The 18,294-nt window shown below is 40.2% G+C and overlaps 1 protein-coding gene across 4 annotated transcripts in view; it reads left to right on the top strand.

Annotated features, from left to right (window-relative positions):
* Positions 1 to 18,294, top strand: part of SLC24A2 (solute carrier family 24 member 2) — a 219,424-nt gene that overhangs the window by 188,663 nt on the left and 12,467 nt on the right. For all 4 annotated transcript variants that reach the window (XM_016160426.2, XM_016160425.2, XM_016160427.2 and 1 more), the window contains 3 exons: positions 8,907 to 9,050; positions 15,592 to 15,681; positions 17,211 to 17,377. In XM_016160426.2, the coding sequence (XP_016015912.2) occupies positions 8,907 to 9,050; positions 15,592 to 15,681; positions 17,211 to 17,377 (401 nt within the window). The remainder of the gene's footprint in view (positions 1 to 8,906; positions 9,051 to 15,591; positions 15,682 to 17,210; positions 17,378 to 18,294) is intronic.

Below are 18,294 nucleotides of genomic sequence, written 5' to 3'. Positions count from 1 at the left end.
AAAAAAATACAAATGTAAAGATGTGGAGAAACTAAGAACAAAATAAAGAGATTTTTCTGAGACTCAATAAAGAATGAGCAAAAAAAAAAAAAGGCATTTTAAAAACAAATTAAGCAAGTGAACCCAATGATTTATTTTCAAAGCCCCCAAAAATCTATTCTAAATGAGGTCTTTAAAAAAAATAAATATGGTATTTTGTTATGGCAGCCTGAGAAGACTAATATGCTGACCATATGGATATTTATCTTTTTATCTTATTTCTTTTGTACCAAAGCACGCTGTGACTGAAGCTTACAAGATGGAAAGCACTGTGTGGTATGTTTCTTGGGAGACACCTTCCACTTGCCAAACAGTTGTTGATTTCAGAGCCTTTCACTCTATTAAATTGTGACTGCATTTTGGGGACTTTACCTTTGAGAGTTCTAACTCTACTATTGTTTTTAGCTCTGCGCAAAACACAGAATCACGGTGTCACAATATTATGAGTCTCGCCGTCTGTTTGGAAGTTTTGTTTCTGATAGAAAGTCTACTCACAGCTTACTTACTGAAGTAAAATAGCACTTTCTCTTTAGGGCTGTGGAATTTCCCTTTCATGTTATTTACAAGGGCCTTCTATTTAGTCATCTTACCTAAGAGGAAAATAAATTAGATTGTAGGCATGACTACAGTCAATGAATGCTCAATTAATATTAGATGAATGGATAGATGGAGGAACAAAATTATCACAGTTTCCACTTTCACATTAAATAATTGAATTATAAAATTTTATTGCTGGGAGTATCATAATTCACCTAGTCAAACTCCTTTCTCACAGATGTCTTTGAAAATATTGTTTCCCTAAACACTTACTAAAAAACAATAATCATAACTAACATTGAGTGTTTACTATGTGCCAAACACTGTTCTGTGGGCTTTTTATGGATTATCTATAAAAGGACATTCCAGAGCAGAAGTGGGTCTTTATCTATGATTCCCTTCTTCAATACTCCCTTCATTAAGTTAGGCACTTTCAAGATTTCTTTTCTGCCTGGGAGCCTCCCACACATGCACTGTACAGGCATACTCACCTTTTCACCAGTTCCCAAGGAAACCTAATTGCAAAAGTAAAACATGGCATCACTGTCAAAGAGAGTATTTTTAATGCTTCAATAATAAAAGAGAACAGAGGTAAGAGAGCAGATAGTCCTGTTTAAAGACGATTCCGTGTTGTTGTGCATATTCTTCCAGTGAGGTTCTATTTGCCTTTGAACACTGAATGCTGGAGTCTGGAAATAGCACACCTCCTATTTCCTTCCCTGCTAAAGTTAGCCTCAGGAAAGTTTATTATTGTAAAGGTCTGAATCCATCTCCTACAATGTCCCCTTGATATTCATTTTAGTGGTAGCCAGTGCAGGATTATCCATGGTTATGGGAATCAAGGGTGACATTAAGCAATGAAATACACAAAAAATCTCAAGGCTTCATTTCGGCCATTGGTTTACTTGGTTGCCACCTCCTCCTACATCAAGCCCAGGATAAATTTCTGTACTTTTTCCTTAGACAGAGATGCTAAAGAACAAGTCTTTCTTCTTCCTCTCTGTATTTGAAGTCCTGACATTCTTTGATATCAGCACTCACATTTCCTTTTTAAATTTGTACTTGGCACTTTGGAAATATCACCGAAGGAGGTAGAGGAGAGAAGAGGATATCACAATGGCTCCTTCTATCCACACCCACTCAAATTTTCCCTTTGTTTCCCCTTCAAAGATGCCCTGGATGTTACAACAAAAATGCCATAGACTACAGAGCTTATAAACACCAGGAATTTATTTCTCATAGTTGTGAAGGCTGAGAGGTCCAAGATCAAGTGTCAGGTGACAGCCTGCTTCCTGGTTCATAGATGCAAGTTTTTCCATTGGGTCCTCACATGGCAGAAGGGACAACTAAGAATCAGATGTTTCTGGTCAGCTTTTTCTAGAACTATGGACCATCTAAACCACTAAAATTAGTTCTAGGCTCAATAAAATCTAGCAAAATGATGTCAATTAAATGCTTAGTATTTGCTATAACTAGCATTTTTTTGGTTGAATAGGTCAAATTTATTACAAAATAAAGCCAGGAAGCCTGGTGTAATTGGGCATAAAGCACATTCATACCTATTTTTTAGGAGCAAGGAAGGGGGCAGTGTGGAATGGGGAAAGAGCCCTGAGCTGGGAGTGAGTGGGGGTTCTCTCATGAGAGTCTTCGCACTGTGACCTTGCTTCAGTATGTCACTTCATCTCAGGGCCTCATCTGTCAAATAAAGGGGGTGATCTCAATGAATCAGGACTTTTCAACTCCAAAAATCTGGGGCTCCTTCTCTTGGTGCCTAAAGCTTCTATTCTAAATGATTGCAGAGGTCTATGGTTACAATTTGTCTTTCCTGATCTATCGGTGTCTATACCAGGAATTGAATGGCAAGTTCTTGGGTAGGAAGGGAGTCTCACATTAAAGCATCCCATGGGACAGAGTTCTGCCTCACAATGACATGGTTTTTAAGGACTACTGGGGCCTAACAGGCGCTGAGATACACCGGGACCAGATGCCTCACAGATTGCATGTAGTATATGTTCTTTGGCTATTTCAGCATTTCCATTGATTTGCCTAAGGTCACACAGCTAGAAGGTCACAAGATGAGATTGATAGGGAAGAGAATTAACATTTATTGATCTCCTGGTCTCTAACAGGCACTGTGCACATCCTACAATTGCTTGTGCTGCTATCCCCAGTCTATAGATGAATGCCTCTCACGTACCTAGACATTTCACGTGTTTTATTAGTGCCTTTGTAAAAATTTTGTTGAGTATGACATTTTTAATATTCTTGATTCACCTACCTGACTTCATTTATTAAGCTCAGCAAACCTGTATGGATCTCTAGTCCCACTCTTAGCCCCTCTGGCCCTGTTGGTGATTCTTAGCATGCACCATACTCCGGGAGCTTTTCTCCATTTGGTCATTCCATGTGGGTATCTATGTGGCTGAACAACATGGAGATATAAACTGGTTTCTTTCTACAGATATAAATTATAGAAGCAGCAACAACAACAAATATGTTAAAGACCATTCTCTTTAAGTAGAAATACAAATTGCTTAAAATCTTGACTTTCACCCAACTTGACCATGGCCCAGTGTTTCAGAGGAAATGAATTATATTTTTACATGCATATTTAAGTGCTGGAATTTTATTTTATCCAACATCCTGCCACATTGAAGGGGGTCCCCCAATGAAAAGAGGTGGCACCCCTGAATGCTGAAGTGTGTGGTCCTTCTGTAGGAGAATAGAGAAGCGAGAATTTTACTTCCAGCCTGAATCAAACCCCAGCTGAACTGAGATCTAGGCAGATCCAGATCATCCTCTGAGATTGCTCCTTGTGAACTGGAGTTGAGATGTTATTACCAATCAATAATGCTGAACTTGAAGATGGCCTATTTTCAGATGCCTCTGGGTTTTCATTTTAATTCTCTGATAGAAGAGATTTCATTAAAGTGGGCTCACCTTCACACTGAAATCTTGCACGGTGCCCTTCACAGACAAGAATAAGTTATTGGGTTGCTTCCAAGAAATAATTGTCTGGCTTTAGACGTAACCTCTGGACTGGTGAGTCTGGCTCAGGCCCCTCCACTGCAGATCTAATGTTTATTGTGGGGCAAACCATCCATACCAGGCACAAGTAGAAACAGTGTAAAATGCACATACAAAGAAGCTGAGCAGATTTTCCTTATCATAGGCTGCAAACAGACAGGCTTCTGCTACTCCTCCATTCACTAGGTAAATAAAAATCAGAAGTTGATTGCTCCAGAGACCTCCTGATAGATGCTAACTGACCTCTAGAACTGTCCTCTTCTATCTGTAGATGTTGTGAGAGCCAGACCTCCAGATACCCATCTTCAGTATTGGAAAATGAATCCTAGAAGGTGGTTGTTCATTTTTCACAAGTGGCCACTTAGAATAGCATCTCCTCCTGCCCCTCCTCTTTGCTAAAGTTATCCTCAAAATTCTGTTAGACCACTGAAAGGTTTTAGTTTTAGGTCTGCCCCTTTTTTTCAAAAAGATTCGAGGTCACTTGCAAAAATACACTTGATGAAAAAGGATAAAATAAATAGTTTTGAGAGAATTCAGCAGAGGATGGAAAGGAAAGGAAAAGAATAAGACTGGAGTGAGGTGAGCACAGATTCCAGCCCCTGATTGCTGGACGGGGGTTACAAATATAGCTCTGAAATCCCCAGTGCAAAGCAAAGGAAAAAATAGTATCATTTACCTGATTCATGGTATTTCTAAGATTTTTCGAAGTTTCTCAAAAGAAGCATGACTTCCTAGTGCTGAGACTGAAAGATATTTCTCCCTAGACTCCTCATAAAGAGGGCACTGAATCAGGCAGGGTAAGGTTCCACCGTGAGCAACTGAAAACCCAGAGTAACTATGGCTCGAATAAGATGGAATTTTAGTATAGGCAGTGCAGGCAGCCCGGGGCTAAAATGGCTCTCAGTGGGTGTCAGGAACTCAGATTCTTTTATATTGTTTCTCCACTTCGTGGTCCAAGGTAGTTGTTCAAGCCCTAACTAAAATGTCCCCATTCCAGCCAGTAGAAAGGGGGAAGGATTGGTGAAAGTCATACCTCCACTCTTTATAGAGAAATCCCAGAAGTTGCAGAGGATTTTTCTAATTACATTCCATTGGTCAGAACTTAATTATATGGCCCGACCTAGTTGCAAAAGAGGCTGAAAATGGAGTTTTTATTCAAGGTCTAAGTAATGTGGGCTTTCATTCACTAAAGCGGGTGAGCAGTATATTAGTTTGCCAGGGCTGCTATAACAAAACATCTCAGACTGGGTGCTTAAACAGCAGAAATTTATCTCCTCACAGTTCTGAAGGCTGGGAGTCTTAAGATCAAGGAGCTGTCAGGGTGGTTTTTTCCTCTGAGGCCTCTCCTCTTGACTTACAGATGGCTTCCTTCTTGCTGTGTCCTGACATGGCCTTTTCTCTATGTGTGCAAATCCTTGATATATCTCTTTGTGTACCAATCTCCTCTTCTTATAAGGACACCAGTCATATTGTGTTAGGACCCACCCTAATGACCCCATGTTAACTTAATGACCTCTTTAAGGGCCCTATCCAAATGCAGTCACATTCTGAGGTACTAGAGAGTAGGGCTTCAGCATAAGAATTTTGGGAGGACACAATTTAGTCCATAACAGGCAGAATAGATATTGGAGAACAAATAATAGCTCTTGCCACATATTCTGCCAGCATCCCTGCAACTGGGTAAATAAGTTTTTTGGAGCCATTTGTTCTGCCTCCGCTTTTCAATCCAAGTCTCCTTGAAACTAAGAGTCCTAGAACCTAATGTACTCACTCAGTGAGTACCTGCGTGTGATGGTGGCTAGTGCCCAAGGGATCACAGCTGGAGCAAAGACTGGAAGCCAGGATTCCTGATTCTGTCATCTACTCTTCCCACTATGCAACACTGATTCCTTCAAGGTCTGACAGCTAGCACACCACTATGTGTTTCAGTCTCAGGTTTTCCACATTAGAGATTACAAAGCCCTAGAGCAGTAATTACTGGCCCTGGTTCAGCACGATTCTGGGGCTGAATCTCACCAGGTATCAAGTTATTTTAAACTCTTATATCAAAAGTACTTTGGAGTTTTTCTGAGCCACTTTGCATTGTTTTTGTTTTCTATGGACACTCCTCAGAAATTTTAGGATGTGAGGATAGGTTGTTGCAAGGTCAAAGCTAGGATGCCACAACTCCAGGAAAAGTTTGAAAAACAGTGCTCTAAACTCTGCAGCCTCTCCCGGGGCTAAGACTAATGAAAATGCCAGCAACCTCAGCTTGGGCAAAGGCAAACAGACCCCAGACCTGGAACAGTATTATTTTTTCCACTTTTCTAACCAGTTTGCAAGCTGTCACCCGTCGAACCAGAGTGAGATTGGCGAGAAAACAAAGAGAATTTCCCCTAAAATATGCTGACGGCCTTGCTCCCAGGACACTTCTCAAATCCACCCCAGGGTTCTGGGCTCTTGTACTTCTCTATGGCAGAACTCGTCCCCCAAGAGGCTATGAAGTCCCCATAGGGAGCACAGTTTATATTGCCTAAGACACATTGTCTTCTCCTCATCCATTTCTGCCCTAGCAACAGCCACCTCAAATGCCGTTTTTGGAAGCTGTACAATATAGCTAATTGTTTGCATTGGACAGTAGCGTGTTTAGAGCTTATGCATCTAAACAGACAATTATTTTCTGCTATTTGCTAGTGGCACTGCCTGCCTGGTGACATTGGCAGATGGAGAAAGGAGTTAATCCGTAGGTTATAAGCAGAAGGGTTATTGATGAAATGTCACCATCTGTTGGTGTCATTAAAATGATATGAGTCATAAAGAGTTGCTGTTATTTTTTTTCTCTCTCTCACAAAAAGGTTAGCTTAGCGTTTAGAAGAAGTTGCTATACTGCAAATGGTAGTGGGAGACTGGATGGGGTAGCGATGGAGGAGACTGTCAACCCTGCAAGGGGAAGGAGACTCGATGAATTCAGCAGATCAGCTTGATGAGTCTTCAGGGAAGTGCTGGAATCCTCTGACTGAATAAAACCACTTACCGCATATGAGATGGGTATTTATTCAGAAAGATGCAATGCTTCAACTCTCCCATTGCCCTCCCCATTTCTGAGACATCTACTGGTCTAGGAGGGAAAATTCTTTAATTTGGGTTAAAAAGAAACAATCATGTCCAGAAAAAAAAAAAAAAAACAGTTAAAATGCACTTGTCTCCTTAATCCTCATTGGCCCCATTACACAGATTATTCATGAAGCCGGCTGACACCTTGGGAAGCTATCTATCCTAATAGGGAAGGATATTCTCTACATCTGCTGCATCTTTTATGGGGAGATTGTGGCGGCTCAGAGGGGGGACCAGGGACAGCATGCCCACACTTCCATCAAGGATGGGAGCCCTCCGGATGGATCACATTGAATTGCATAGCAAAGGAGCCAGCTTTTGGTTTCGTTGACATTATTAGTTTTCTGGTTTCAATTTTATTGATTTCTGCTCTAATTTTTTATGTGTGTTTTTCTTCTGCTTACTTTGGCTTTAATTTGCTCTCTTTATTTCTAGTTTCCTAAGGTAGAAACTTATATTATCTACTTTAGATCTTTCTTCTTTTCCAACATATTGCACAGCAAAGGGATGAGGAATGCGAGGAGTATTTAATGAGGATCTAGATGACCAAAATAACCTGCACCAATTTCCTAATTCTTCCTTATTACCTAATCCTATTAATTCTCTCATGTTTGCTGTTTACAAACTATTTACCCACTGCCCAAAGAGAGAGAAACTGTTATTACTAACCTTTTTCGGTATGGCTTAAGATTCCTTTTTAAGTATTGTTATTATTTTTAATTTTAACTCCTGGAGAGAGAGTGTGGGTGATTGTGTAAACCACTACAAATCCTTCTGAAAGTACTAGGATTTAAATTATAAATAAATGAACATATCACTTCAATGAGTTGGGCCTCTGGCTGAGTCCTTTTCCCCTATCCTGGTCCAAGCCTGTCCCACCTGCCAACTCCTTACGGAGAGAGGTGCCGATGGGAGTCAGTGCTGCTGCCTGAAATAGTGCATGGTGCTGGAAGCAAGAGCCACGGCGGGCGGGAGCTTTATGAAGCCTATGTGGGTTATTTATATGGTCTCAAAAGGAAGAATCCTGCAAAAGTTCTTGTTGATATTTTTAGATCTGATGCTTGGTCCTGCTGCTGCACTTTCATTTTTAAACAAGCAGGGACAAGAGTGATAGATGCTGTCTGCAGGACTGTTTTGGAGGCTCGGAGGGCCCATCTGACAGACTAATGGTCATCCTGCCAGGGCCCAGATCCCCCTTCTGTTTCTTCTAGCTCTGGGGCTTCAGAAGCTGCTGACTTCAGCAGGTGATGAATAAAACCTTGCCTGCTTGCTGCCAAGTCAGAACTATGACATTTACCCCCTGGCTCTGAGGCCCTGTGCAGTTGACACCCACAGGTTCAGCGTCTTGCTCTACTTCCCCGCTCCGTTTTTCTGAGATGGGACATATGTTTGCATAATAAGCCTTCGGCTGGAAGTGAAATGGTTTAGAATTTAATGAGGTGATTAAACTGGTTAAAAAACTCACAGCCACACAGTAATCCTTGAGCTTAATTATTCCAGAGCCAGTGAAGGGAATTGAGTGTTGTTGCAGAATTGTTGGCTATGGTTGCTTTCATTTGCACGCTCAAAATCAGTGCTCTAAGAAAATTAATAAATAAATAATTTTTTTAATTTTAATTTTTAAAAAATATCCCTTCCAAGGATTTCTGTGATGAATCCTGTGGCTTTGTCCTCAGGAGAAGGAAGAAGGAGAAGGTGGGCATCAGGGTGTTTTGCTCTGCAGATGTGATTTCTCATAAAAAGTTCATGGATCATAGCTATAGCCCACTCCAGTCGAATCATCGGTTCATTTGAGAAACTGAAGAGTGTACAGGGAGGAAAAAGAAAGTTCTTAAGTCTTCATGGCTGGACAATATGCTGTTTGTCCCTAGGACTCAGACTGCGGTAGATCAAGTTCTCTCATGACAAACCTAAAAAAATACATAGACGAAACTGCTAGGACAACCCAAGAAAAGTCCCGCTGAGGCCTGCAGCTCCCCTCCCCTGCTTTGTGCTCTTGTGACCTATGGACATCGTCATCATTTTTGTTTATTTTTTTTATCTCTAATTTATATATATATGTATATATTTTGTGATGGTAGTTAACAAAATCCAATAAGTTTCAGGCGTACAAATTAACAATAAGGTGTATATATATATATATATATATATATATACTGCGTTTTGTGTTCCTCTTCCATAGTTAGATTTCTTTCTGTCTCTTTCTACAGCAGACCACAGAAATGGGTGAGGACGAAGAGAGTCAGCCTCTCAGCCTGGCCTGGCCTTCCAACCCACGAAAGCAAGTCACATTCCTAATTGTCCTCCCCATAGTGCTTCCTCTCTGGGTTACCCTACCTGATGTCCGCAAACCTGTAAGTAAAGCGTTTTTGAATTGATTTCATGATATAACACTATGCATCGTCTGCTTCTATTTGTCTAAAAAAGAAAGGGGGGTAACACATATACACATGTGTATGCTTACACATGCCTGAAATTTCTCTGGACACATCAGATTACTGAATCTACATGACAAACCACTCCAGAACTTAACGGTGTGAAACAACCACCATTTTATGCTGCTTGTGGATCCTGTGGACCAGGAATTTGAATAAGGCACATTGGGGATGGCTTATCTCTGCTCCGCCAGACCTGGGACCTCAGCTGGGAAGACTTCAATTGGTGGGAGTGACTCAGATGGCTAGGGGCTGGAATCTGGAGGCAAAGATGATTCAAAGGCTAGACTCAGCTATAATCGTCTACTGGGAAGACTAAAGGTGGCCTCACCATGTGTTGTTAAACTAGGTGCTAAGGCCATTGCCCCACAGGATAAAGGACCTAAAGAGAGATAAGGAGAAACAACTTTGTTTTTTATTATAGACCTACACATATACTCATTTGACAAAAGTGTGTACCTACTGTGCATCAGACTCTGCCCAGGTATTTTCAATATACCATTTTGTGGAATCTCAGGAAACAGCTAGTGTAAGAAGAAAATGATGATAGATAGATGATTGATAGATAGATAGATAGATAGATAGATAGATAGATAGATGATAGATAGATAGATAGATAGATAGATAGATAGATAGATAAGCATAAGTAGAAAGAAACTTAGGCACAAAGAAGTTAACTAACTCATGCCTGGTCACTTCCTAGGGGATGGAGCTGAGATCCAGACCCAAGTCCATGTGACCACACAGCTTGGGCTTCTCATATTTCATGATGCCAGAAGGTAGAAATCTGAAAACATCATTTCTAAAAGAATTTGGAATAGAATACTGGCACAATTTAACATAAGTCTTAAGAGTCCCGTGATGATCCCACTTTCCTCACTTGAAAAAAGACAGAAGAAAAACTCTGTCCCATGAGCCTGGCCTATAAATAATCCAGCCTGGTGGGGAGCCATGTCTTGCCAAGATCAGGCCCGGTCAGGACTCCTGGCATTAGAGGTTTCCTATTAAAGCATGCATGTGACAGATGTAGCTCACTTAAAGCAATGTTTAGGTTTCTTTATTCAAGCCACAATAACAGAACATCTGCTCTATGCAAAGGTCTGGCCTCCCAGAAACCTACAGCTAAATAACTGAAATGTGTTCAGTTTCTTCTTGACTCACATCACATGACATTTCTGAGATGTGCATGTTCACATGCGCTTGTTCACTTACTCGTGCTCTCTCTTTCTCTTTCTCTTTCTCTTTCTCTTTCCATTGCTCTGTTGAGCTCTATGCTTTTGCTCAGCCCCAGGAAGGAAAATCAAAAAGACAGGCACAATTTTCTATATCCCAAAAGCAGACCTAGTGTGGTACAGCCCAGAGTAGAGACTAATTGAGAGGATGCCAGCACACAACCACTGAAACAATCAAGAAAATGTATAGGAATGGGAGGAACATGCGAAAAACTCAAGGCCCTGGGCTCTCAGGGTTGGGTGGGGGACTCCTAGATAAAGGGCTGACAAAGTGCTCATCCTCTCCAAGATCTTAGCTGGAAAGACAAGAAATCTGTTCAAAATCAAAAGTTCTTAACTAGCAATTCCTGGACAATAAGCAAGACTCCACCGTGGCAGTAGTTAACCTGGATCATGAGAACTGTACTGGCTAAGGCTACAATTCCCAGGGGTACAAAGCAAGAGTATGCAGCTGTGCATGACAGTCTTCTCTATGATACCTTTGACTGGTCATTCACTGTGCAGCATACCTTGAGAGCTAGCCCATGTAGCCTGGGCTAGGTTAGCCAGTGGGGCTTTCACTCACTGCATTCCCAAGTGCCATCCCTGGGATGGATTGGATTTTTTCTGTCTCTTTCTGGATATACTATATGTTGTCTCAAGCAGAAATGAAACTCTCAGGTGGAACATTTGGTTGTTTTAGATTTCCTCGGCAAATATTTACTGAGTACCTATTATATGCCAAGTATCAAGCTTGTGCCTTAAAAGAGATATAAAGACACAAGAATCAGTTTCCATCTGTAAGGAGCTCTAAACTTAGTAGAGGAAACAGAGCATACCCACGTATAACTACAGAGCAAGACTGCACAGCTATATCAGTGAGAGGAGCTGGACTTGAACCTGAGTCTCCTGATTCCAGAGCATTCTCATTTTACCACGTTGATTGTGGTGGTTTTTGCCACGCAACTCACGAGCAGTACAACCTTCAGAAATTCACTTCTCAACTCAGGACCTCGTATTTTCTCCTCTGTGAAATACAGGGTGGAAGATCTCTAGATTCCCCAGCAGCCATGACATTCTGTGATTAAGGAAAACAAAGAGATAGCCATCAATACAATATTGCAAATGTAAGGTGACTATATAACCCAGTTTGCCCAGGATAGTCCCAATCTACTCTGAAAGCATACTGGTTTAAATGAATTACATGGTTTCCTTTAGATATATGAAATGCCAAATAAAAGAAAGCATGCCAATTGATACAAAAGCCAATAAATAGCTTCTTGATCATGATTGTTAGCACAGAAGGGTTTTATTAGATTTGTATCAATTATTTTGTACTGTGTAACACACCACCTCTAAACTTAGTGGCTTAAAACAATAAGTAATTTTTTTAAGCCCATAATTCTATGAACTGGCGATCTGGGCTAGGCTCAGCTAGACAGTTCTGCTGCTCACTTATATGGCTGGGGACTGATTGGTGTAAAGGAACAGCTTGTCTCTGCTCTACATGGTCTCTTATCCTTACACAGGGTAGCCTGAGCTTACTCATGTGATGGCCAAGCTCCAAGAGCAGCAAGGACAAAAGCCACAAAGTCCTCCCAGGGTATACTTTGGAATCTGCACACCGTCACTTCCAGCCACAATTCAGAGGGTGGAGAAATAGATCTCAGCACTTGATGGGAGAAAATGTTGTGGCCATTGAAAGGGCCCCTTGAAAAATTATCCAGGAAGAGGCTAGAACAAGGGACAAATACATTAATTAATAGACATTTGCTACTCCTCAGGGCCTGGCAGTCCTGCCTCCTCTGAACATCCCAAGCCTTGACAATAATTACAAAGAAAACGTGATTTTTTTAAAAAAAATATACATATAGTTTCAGAGTAAATAGTACTCCCACTTATTTTTATTTCCACTTCATTTATATGCAAATTATATGACAGTGTTTGTTGAAGTACACACACTTCCAGCTCAGATAATTAGCATAGGCTTCACTTTTATAGTTTTCTTAAATTAATGGCTTTGTTTTGAAAGTAAAATAAAACTAAAATGTAATGAGGAACATGTCTTTGATGAAAATGGAAAATAATAAAACAAAGACCCCAAAAGTTATATTCTCTCATGCCTTGGGATGGATGTTTTTACAAATCAGGAATACATCTAATGAGATGTCAAAACATGACCTATCAAAACTAGGAAGGAACATGAGAACTGAGCTAGGATTTTGCAATTTCTGTTACACACCGATTCATTCACTAAGTACATTTATTATGTCGACTATGTACCGAGCACAGTTCTAGCAAAGGTGAAGTAATTGGTGAACTCAGAGAAGTTTAGTGACTTGCCCAAGCACACTTAGACAAGCAAGAGGCAAAGCATCTTAGCTAGTAAGAGGCAAAGCCAAGGCATTAGGCAGAGTTTCAGTGTCCTCATCTCTTAAAAACCAAAATGAGAATATCATCGAATAACAATTGCCATTGTTACCTGAGTTCTTATTGTAGGCCAGGCACTTTGCTAGACACTTTATGTGCATAAAACTCTCAGAATAACTAGATATTACTATTCCCCCCATTTTACAGATGAAGAAATTGAGGCTTAGAGAGGTTAAATAATTTGTCTCAGGGCATATCACTAGCAATTGGTGAATAGGAATTTCAATACTGTCCTATTAATCCAGAGGCCACAGTCTTAATCTTTAATAGAATTGTTTTGGAGAACTTTGCTAAATATTTATGTCCCAGAATCTTGCAGAGAGTAGATGCTCAGTGAATATTTGTTGAGTTTAAGTCAGTAAAGATATAGCCAATTCGTGCAAACAGCTAATGTCCAGCATCATTTTGCAAGCCAAGAAAATATCATTCTGATGTACTAAAAGCTTCTAATGAGAACATTAGCTGTCAATTATGCAAGTAAACCATTACATTGGGAACAAAGTGGTAGGCACATGGACACAATTTGCTTTTTGCTAATTAGTATGAGGCCCATCCCAGCAGATGTCAGGATGAGCCACTATTACTAACCATAAATTAACATGTCAGACCTTGGCTTCAGGGGCTATTTTCTTCCTTCCATTGAGACTGGTAACTGAACAACTGCACAGGTGCTACTGGGCAGTGATGTCTGGAATGAGACTATAGAGACAAATAAGGGGAATAGTTCATAAAATGTGAACGAAGAGGAATTACGTGGGCTGTGAAGCTGGAAATGATAAGGTACTTTGACAGTTGGGAAACACTTAACCAAACTGCTGATGCATGAGGGGTTGATGGTTCCAAAACAGAACCAACAGGAGAGGTTGGGTGAGACAGATGGCCATACAGCTGGAATGCTAGTCTATATTTCCCTGATGCCCTTTATATTTTCTGGCATTCAGATCATAGTCTAGTCTTACGGTGATGATGATAATCATTGTATGTCTGTAGCTGGGTATATTTTGAGTATTATTGGCCCTGTTTTTCTTCTGGAAAGAATCGGTATAACCTAGATATTAGAATACCTGCTATATAGTCAGGTAGACCTAGGTTTAAATTTTATGTGTAGTCCAAGATCTGGGTACAGAGTTGGTGCCAGCCTTTACCTATGCTTAGTTATTGATAAAGGCCTGAAAGGTTACAAAGAAAAATTATTTTTAACCTTTTTTTTAATGAGTCCCTAATACAACACTAGACCAAGATACATTTATAAGTCTGTTCACTACTGATTGGATTCCTGATTAAGAATCATAAGCACCAAATTTTGAATTCAAGAGGTTTTTGCTAATACTGAAAAGGTAGCGGTGGGAGAAGCATTTGAGAATAAGGTTGTGACTACTCCCTATGATCTGCTGCCTCCCTCAATTTAATCAAGCCCACTGATCTTCCAGATACCCCAGCTAATGAATGGCTAAAAAAAATTGCAGCGATCATTAAAATAGAGAAATGATTATTGTAAAATTTAACAGAACTGTGTGAATGATAATAAAAAAAATATATTGAGATGTTGAAATTAGTAAAGAGAACGTAAGCCTGGTTTGGAGCGATAGAGACTGTGTTCCTCTTAATGATATTCAAAAGATTTCCATGTACAAGTTTATCTTGTCTTTTTAATGAAGTTCTCAGAAGCCATGGCAAAAAGTGTTCTACATGACTGCTCAAGGTCAGCCCTTTAGACAACTGAGATAGCTTTCATCCCAGTCAACTCCGGGATTTGTTTCTCTGGACGAAATTGGATGACATTATCAAAGCAAAAAATAAAATTGTTTCTCAAAGTGGAAAGCTTTGAAGTAAAAACTGTTTGGCAATAATAGGTGAGAGGCTGTCTGAGAACATTATGCTATCTGAGCATGTTTAAAAGACCCGAGTTTTGCAAAAAAGGTCCCAAGAGAACACCACCAATGGTAGTGCAAACCTGGATTTTCCTATAGTGGGGTCACGTAAGAAACTCTGCATTTTGAGTGTCTTATTCCGGCTGATGTTTGGAGGAAATTTTAAAAGTACTCATACTGTAAGCCTGAGATTGCACGAAGTCCAGTGATAGAGGTAGAATTGGACATAATATAGTTAGGTCTGCAGAACAGGACAGAAAACACCCCCAAGAGGTTCTACCCTGCCACCCCATAGAGAGCAACACAGTTCTATTCTCTACCCAGTTCTATTCCCATCAAATGTGTGGTTCAAATGTTCTGGACCGGCCATTATCAGGGATTTATAGAAACTGTGGTGATGGCTTCTTCTGTGTGGCTTTTCTTGATAATTCATAAGACCATAAGAAGAACCAATCTATTTTTGAACCTACCGATTCTTCCTGTTTCTTGTAAAATGTAATTAACGCCATAGGTTTTATGACATGTGGATTATTATGAAACACAGGTTGAAGCAATAGGAACTGATTCTGATGAACTTGAGCCGAAGAAAGGAAAGGGAATAGGAAAAGGAGGGAAGATACAGGGTAGTTAATAGATTGAAGGGAAGGCTGAGAAAGCAGGCCTTGGAAAGGGTGAGATCAAAGGGTTTCTGAGCATCCACCAGCAGGAGTAGACATTCTCATCAGGAGATTTCCATGTCAGGCACTAGCTTTGCAATGATTTGGCTCCAACTAATTTCACATTCCTAAGAGACATTCCTACTGTCCCAGATTGACTAGGAATGGATAGGGCCTTTTGATTGCCAGTCCTACCAAGACGGCATGCTGCATTGGTGGTTTTAGCTTCGGACTATCAGACCACCTCAGTTGATAGCACTGATCCTTTCACCTCTTCTTGGTTCTCTTCCAGTCCTCAAAGAAGTTTTTTCCCATCACGTTCTTTGGCTCCATAACCTGGATCGCAATATTCTCCTACTTGATGGTCTGGTGGGCACACCAGGTAAGACCTTGATAGTGACACCATTTGCCTAGTTTTTCTTCCTGTTGCCAAGTGGTTAATCAATGTGTTTTCTTTCTGAGACTGTCACACAGGATCATGTCTGATAAATTAAATATACTAGGATTAAAGAAATTTACTCCACTTAACTTACCCTTGTCTCCAGGCCTTTCCCTGTAGCATGGGGTCCAGTCTGCATAGCCCTGGACAGGCATGCAAGAAGGAAGGCAAGCCTAACTGCTGTCTGCCCTCTGAAGGCTGAAACCAGGCCAACCCAGGCTTAGGAGGAACATCAAGTTTTTGCCTGACTCAGTGGCACTTACTCTCTCTTGGGCAGCCACTCACCTCAGCAGCCTTTCAAATTGGCTCTTAGGAAAGGGGACGAAGACAAAATAATCTCTTCCTTGAGCTTCAGTTTACAAAAATGATGATATATTTGACTTTTACCACTTTTGACTCAATACCTGTCATTCATGAGAATAAACTCTCAGCAGTTTATTGTAACACATGAATGAGAGAACGAAGTGCGAAGGTTGTACATTCTCAGAGATGATAGTGGTAACTATTATTGACTGAACGTGTACTGCTGCCAGGCAATTTGCATCCCTTATTTTCGAATCATATATATATCTGATAAGAAGACAAACAGGTTAACCAAGAGAATGAAGGAGCTTCCATCTGAGGCATGACCGCTGTCTGTGATAGAATTCATCCGTCTTAAAAAACAAAAACCAAAAGGAAATATAATAACAGCCCTCCCCTTGCTTTTCGGTAATGATATACTCTTTATTAAGGGCTTCTCCACAAATTATCACTTAGTCCTCACAATTCCTTGAAGGTATGATCATCCCCACTTCATAGGTAAGAAAGTGAGGATCAGATACACTGTAAAATTGGTTCAGTTAGTAATAGGTCAAGTATGTAATAAGTGCCAGAGCCAGACCTTGCACACAGGTCCTCTGATTTTTCTAACCGATCATTTCTTCACAGCTACCTTGCTGGTTTACATTCTGTATTATACCCAAAACCACCCAAAATCAAGTTTCCTATGGAAATGGTAGTTTTAAGTGTTTAAGAGTAGATTATCGACACTAGGAGATGTTAAGGGAAAACAGGGATACTGAGTGTAACTCTTTAACCATCAATGGTAAATCCAAGGGCAAATCTGCCACAGGATTTGATGTACTGGCCCCCGAAACCACTAACCAATTGACTTTAATGACTAATATTCTGCTTCCTCTACCCAGTTTTAGTCAATACCATATAGAGGCTGCCCTCTAGCCCTCTGTAGTTCTTTTTTGAGATTATCTATTTAATCCTTATGTGAACATTCCCAAACTCTTGGGTCCAAATATCATTAAAGCATAAACTCCTCTATGACAATGATTGTGGCTTATTCCTCTTTATCATCTCAATACTCAGCACAGTGCAGAGTAGAAATTCATTAAAAGGGTGTTGCCTTGAAACATTTGTGGTTTTGATGGTTTCGTGACTAAAAACACTCATCAATTTGTCCCTGTCATCACTTTTAGGTTGGAGAGACAATTGGCATTAGTGAGGAGATTATGGGTTTGACCATCCTGGCTGCTGGGACCTCCATCCCTGATCTTATCACCAGTGTCATAGTGGCCCGGAAGGGCCTTGGGGACATGGCTGTATCCAGCTCTGTTGGAAGCAACATTTTTGACATCACTGTAGGGTGAGTAAAGTTAGTTCTATAAAGGTGCACACCAGCTCCATCTCTGTCTTTGTTTTCTTAGAAGGTGTAAAGACATGACCAGGGTCTTTGAGTCCAAAACTAACCAATATTAATAGAAAGTAAAGACTGGTAGTATCACTCAATTTCGCCAACTCCATTTTTCATTTTCTGGGAACTTAGTGAAGAATAAGTCATCCCTAGACAAGCAGAAACACACACCTGCCTGCAGGACAGATGTTGTAGGACATACTTTTTGCTTATACAATGTCGTTGGCTATGTGTTATAAATATTCAATATTCAAGCATGACAGAAATACTCTGGTAGTTGCTCTATACTTTTTTTTCATATTCTAATTCTAATTAAATTTCCTACCCACCTGAGGAAATTTGGATTGTAAAGTAAATTGGACCAAACACAGGCCCAGCAAAAATATCTTATCTCTGTCCTTGGAAAAACTGACAGATTTGCATTATCATTTGCTTATCTTTGCTGGTAAAGGTATTCTAGGTTTTTTGAAAGTCAAAAGATGAGATCTGTTCTTAAAGTTAAGCAAACTGGAGTTCTCAATATGGATAATCTCTAAAGTGGTTCAGATTGGGGAGGAATGTCATTAATTTCTATCATTTCATTTAACTCATCAAAAGTAAAATTAGTCTGAAAAATAACTTGAATGGCAGCTACCTGAGAAGTAAAGCATGGGATATTAACCTATATTCCTGGAAGAGCTGACTTCTTAACGCTTGAATTTGGAAACTCCCTAAAATGCATCTACTCTCTCATTGAACTTCTCAAATATTCTTATACTTTCCCATTACCTAATAGACATAATATTTTTTTCATTCAGTATTTATGAGCATTGTATGTACATTTTTATCCACTTAAACTATACAAAGACCCATGAGGTATTTTATCATCC

This window comes from Rousettus aegyptiacus, unplaced genomic scaffold (genome assembly GCF_014176215.1).
Source record: "Rousettus aegyptiacus isolate mRouAeg1 unplaced genomic scaffold, mRouAeg1.p scaffold_m13_p_3, whole genome shotgun sequence".
NCBI classification, from domain to species: domain Eukaryota; kingdom Metazoa; phylum Chordata; class Mammalia; order Chiroptera; family Pteropodidae; genus Rousettus; species Rousettus aegyptiacus.
Note: the sequence above shows the minus strand (reverse complement) of the source record. Positions and strands in the feature narration are given on the sequence as shown.